We start from the raw sequence: 4844 nt of genomic DNA, 5'->3' as shown, positions 1-4844 counted from the left end.
TCTTAATTTAAAGCTAAAATGATAATATTAAATCTGAAGATGAACTATGGGATTGATTTATCTTATGAGGTGGATTAGAAATATTATATACAAGCGAACAACTTTATAAGTGAGTCCCCCTAAAAGATGGTCCCATAAAACATCTTCCTAAAAGTTACTATCATATTTGGTCATGCTAAATGGAACAAATAAGGAATGCAACTGATCTCCAGCTTGACATTTCAAAATATTTCAATTTTTGTTCACTTTTTTTCGAGTGTTTCAATTTGAGATATTAAAATTGACTATCTTCTAAGTTTAAATGTCAATGAAACCTTTTTAAATATAAGAGGTGGAAGTATTTTGTTTATGATAGTTACCCAATATATGAATAATTGCATTTAATAGGGGTATTTATAGTTTTTTGCTTTAAAATAATGATTAGTGAATGTATTTCATAGTAAGATTAAGAGAGTTGATAAACATGGTAGAAAATTGAGATTTATTTTTAATAAACATAATAATATTACCAGCACTTTACCCATAATATTTTTTGAGGCACATCATAGAGCTTACTCTCATCAAGTTGCAATGTATACCATACAAAAAAAAAAAAATTTTTTTATGAGGGATATCACTGAATATCCAAAGCTTATAAGAGGGTTAGGTTCCATCAACAATTTAACAACATTTAGATGAAGAACATCGTTGTTGCTGCCTAACCTGAAAATAAATTTGAATTTGAAGGATGTACATACACTTTTTTTCCTTAGAAATTTATATAGTTTGATGACAATTGACATATTAAAGAGGTTGAATAAAATTGCTAAAAGTACAAATTCATATCCAACTATCACATATTTTGAGCTCTTGAGATGCATAAATGATTCTTTAAAGTTCATACTGTTATAGTGAATATAAAATTGACTTTGCCAAGAAAAGTCCAAGAAACATTGAGTAAATTCTTGGCTAAAGCTCAAGCATTAATTAATTATTTGATTGATTACATTTTACTTTATGTCTTAGATCTTAATAATGACATTAATTTGCATGAGATGAGATATACATGCTAGAATTTGATGTGATAGGTCTTTGATGCAGCCATGCACTGGTCATAGCATGTGATTGAGGTGTCGGTTACTACAATTTATGCTCAAGAATTTATCTACAAAAAAGTATAGTTAGGTGCATGCACCAAAATTATATATCTCTTTAGAAAAGAAGATATGTTACATGTTACAAATGAAGAAATATATTTTACAATTTGTTAGTACATAAATATATTTTGCAATATAAATATTTTCTAAATAAAAGTATAAATTGCACGTACAATTTCTATATAAAAGATTAAAATAAATTTGTTCTTGGGATTGAATATTTATTCCAATTCGTGCTCAACAATTTGATAGGTCTCCTTAAGCAAATCACTATAAAACCTTGCTATATATATACATATATATATCTTAATTTATTAGAATTCCTAGCCTATAAATCAAATTTGAGTTAAATTAATACTAAAATAGCTTTACCTAAAATACTCCATTGCATACAAGTTTCAATGCATTTCAACCTTAAATCAAAGAAATTCAATGCATACAAGATGACAAAATATCTTTATTATTGAGCACCCAATTGCATTTTGAGCATATCATCCTACAAGCCATCACTCTAAGAAATCCAAACTTCTTAACAATCAAGATGGCTTCATAAAGCCAACATTATAATGACATGCACATCCAATATCAATGTTTTAGGCTGAGGCTTTCATTTCATTCTTCTTTTTTATCTTTTGGATATCTTCCACAATGTGGATCATATCCTTATTAAGACCATTCTTTATCTTACTCTATAATAGCTATCCATGTGGTAGCCAAAATTTTTTTATTTTACTTTCAATGTTGATCATATCAGAGCATTTGTCATTGTCTTTATCATCAACCATCATCAAGATAATCTGACGAGTTAGTCCCAAAAAACTATATGTTACATGCATTAAAAGTGTCACTTGAAGTAGGTGTTCACAGTTGTTTCGAGAAGATCAAAACTTTTAAAACATGCAATAACTTTCGCCATCTCCCCTAATTTCGTAAGTAACCTAAGCAAGACATCAATATGCAAATGGAATCAATACAAATAAATCTATTACTTAGCCTTGGATTGCTTGTGTTTTAAAGGTTAATCAATGAATTACAATCAAAATAATGAAAGAAGGGAAAATTTACATGAATATCTCTTACTTCCTATATATTTATGTACCTAACACTTAAACTTTAATTACTACATATATGTCATTTTATTAATGCATGAAAATGTGCATTTTACTTTTTAAAAGTTAAAATAATGATATCTTTTTTTTATGATATAAAAAATTTGGGGGTATAAATATAAAAATTTAAGTTTAGGTGTTAGATATGAATGAATGGATATTATTTTAATATGAATGGCCTTTTCAGCCATATTTTTTTAAATAAAAATTAATGAAGATATTTATCTAAATAGTATTATTGCTAGACATAAAAATTATAAAGTCAAAAATTTTTATTTAGCCTCCAAAATAAGATAAATGGTAACATCATATTTTTTTGAATGGCTATTTACCCGTTAACATGTACACGTGTCGTTTTCTCGAATTGGGTGCGCTGAAGGTGGGCGTAACTTCGCATCAGTAATATTAGTCGACCTCCAATTTAAATACATACCGCCCAATTTCTATTTATTTACCAATCTAACAATGAGGGGTGTAAATGAGCCGAACACGAACTGACCCTTGTTTATATTTCGAGCTCAAAAAGTTTATTCGTGTTCGGCTCGTTTGATTAGCGAGCCGAACAACATCTGTTCACGAACAAAGAGTCGTTTTGACAACCTAATCACATAGCTATAAGATGTTAATGATTGAGACAAGATTTAAAACATCATTTGAATCTAATTTAATAATTTTTATTTTATTTTCTTAATTAATACTTTTAATTGATTATAAATCTTCGTAGTCTTGTACTCAATTTAATTTTTTAAAAAATACTACTCATCAACTATATATAAGTGAATTTACGCCGTGTGCTCAAGCCGAACACAAACTAACAAATATTTATTCGTGTTGTTTGTGTTCGGCTAGTTAACTTAGCAAACTAGTCGAACACGAGCTTGTTAAAGAGCCGAGCACGAGCTGTTCGCGAACAACAAACCGTTTTGATAGTCCTACTAACAATTATATTTTTTACATACATGCCAGCTTATCTAATGCTTGAAAATGCGTATTCAAATTTCTTATATTAAAATGATGACATGTGCATATTATACACTGATAGTAGAGATTTGGTGGTATAGATGTAAAAAATAAAATTTAGATGATAATGTGTAAATTCATAAACTTGGGTGGTATTTATGTAAATGCCCACCTTGATCCTTGAGTTCTTCATCTCTTATAAACGATAATCGGAAAGCTTTAGCCGGCGTATAGCCGAGAGTTTGCTTGTTCAACCGATGGATCAGGAGAAGGGGGATGACTCCGATTTACTACAGAATGATGAGAAGGTACGTGCTTGAGTTCGGTTTTTTTAATTTTTTTTCAGAGAACTGTTTTCTATGGAATTGTTTCTTGGAAGGAATTGCGTGTTGTTCTTTGCTTCTGATTGCCCTGTTTATACTTGGTTTTTGTTTTTTGTCTTGTTTAATCGGGTGGGAAGGAGTTTGGATTGGAAGTTGATCTGTGAACGATGGGGTTTAGTTGCCGACGTGAGTTTTCGAGGTTTCCATCAAGTGAGGTTTATCTGATTTCTTTCAATTTATTGTCAATCGTCGCCATCGAAACGTGCTGCGGATTTAGATATGAAGGAATTCAATGATTTCTTGCTGCGGATGAGTCTTCTAATTGTGCTGCTGAGTGAATATATTTAGCAAGGCCGGGAGCTTGGTTTGATGATTTGGGACAGGGTGATTTGGCTACATATTGAAAGATTTAAGGTTTATTTTGCTTCAAGTGGGATTTAACTTAATAAATGCTGTAAATCCAGTTTTTTTAAATGTTGAAAACTATCTTGCATGATAGTTGTTAGATCTTGCTAAATTCTATTTTCTTATTTGACTACTTTTTTCAAGGTTTAAGAGTTATGAGAGGGGAAAAGCTCAAATTCGATTAATCATGTGAATGTTGGGGGGTTTAATAAATACTACATTTAGCTAACAATGAGGATAAAATTAGATTTATCAAAATAATAAGATTTGAAGTACCCAAAATTTTGTTTGGTAGGATATAAGCTAAATTTAGTTTAAATGATGCATAACATAGTATACGAAACAAACAATGGTGAAGCTTACTTGGACGCAATAAAAACTTAGTTCTATGGTTTTTATAGATATTTTGAGGTGCAGCCCTAAAAAATAAATCATTAAATCAATTTAAAAAATACTAAGTACATACTTATGTCATTTAGATGCAAAAAATCATAAAATGTTAAATAAATAATATTAAAAGACAAATTAGGCTACAATCAGTACTAAATAAAGTTTTCCCCACTCTTGTTTCAATATAAAAGAGTAGCCTAAGGTCATAAGTTATGATGGATTCAAACCTTTCTCCCTTTTAGACACACAAAGGATTTTAATTAGAATCCTCATTGTAGCTAATCTCTTTCTCTCATTTATAATATATAAAAATAAGAAGATGGCTTATCGGCAACAGGAGGTGAGGTGTTGAAGGAGAAGCGATAATAAAGTAGTTGGATCGAGTCATGGCGTGAGCGTCCTATGGTGTGTCTCTATGAGTCTGAGGCCATGCTATTCTTCTCAAGTTTGGTATATATATATATATATATGTATATATATATATATATGTATATATATATATATGTATATATATATATATA

At 29.7% G+C, this 4844-nt stretch overlaps 1 protein-coding gene across 1 annotated transcript in view; it reads left to right on the top strand.

Annotated features, from left to right (window-relative positions):
• Positions 1-3414: 3414 nt before the first annotated feature.
• The window catches only part of LOC110031023 (potassium transporter 7), a 29601-nt gene continuing 28171 nt past the window's right edge, over positions 3415-4844 (top strand). The window contains exon 1 of the mRNA XM_020734054.1: positions 3415-3513. Coding sequence (XP_020589713.1) covers positions 3463-3513 — 51 coding nt within the window. The 5' untranslated portion in view covers positions 3415-3462. The remainder of the gene's footprint in view (positions 3514-4844) is intronic.

The sequence above is a fragment of the Phalaenopsis equestris genome, unplaced genomic scaffold, assembly GCF_001263595.1.
Source record: "Phalaenopsis equestris unplaced genomic scaffold, ASM126359v1 Scaffold000761, whole genome shotgun sequence".
NCBI classification, from domain to species: Eukaryota; Viridiplantae; Streptophyta; class Magnoliopsida; order Asparagales; family Orchidaceae; genus Phalaenopsis; species Phalaenopsis equestris.
This window is presented reverse-complemented; position numbering and strand designations above follow the sequence as displayed.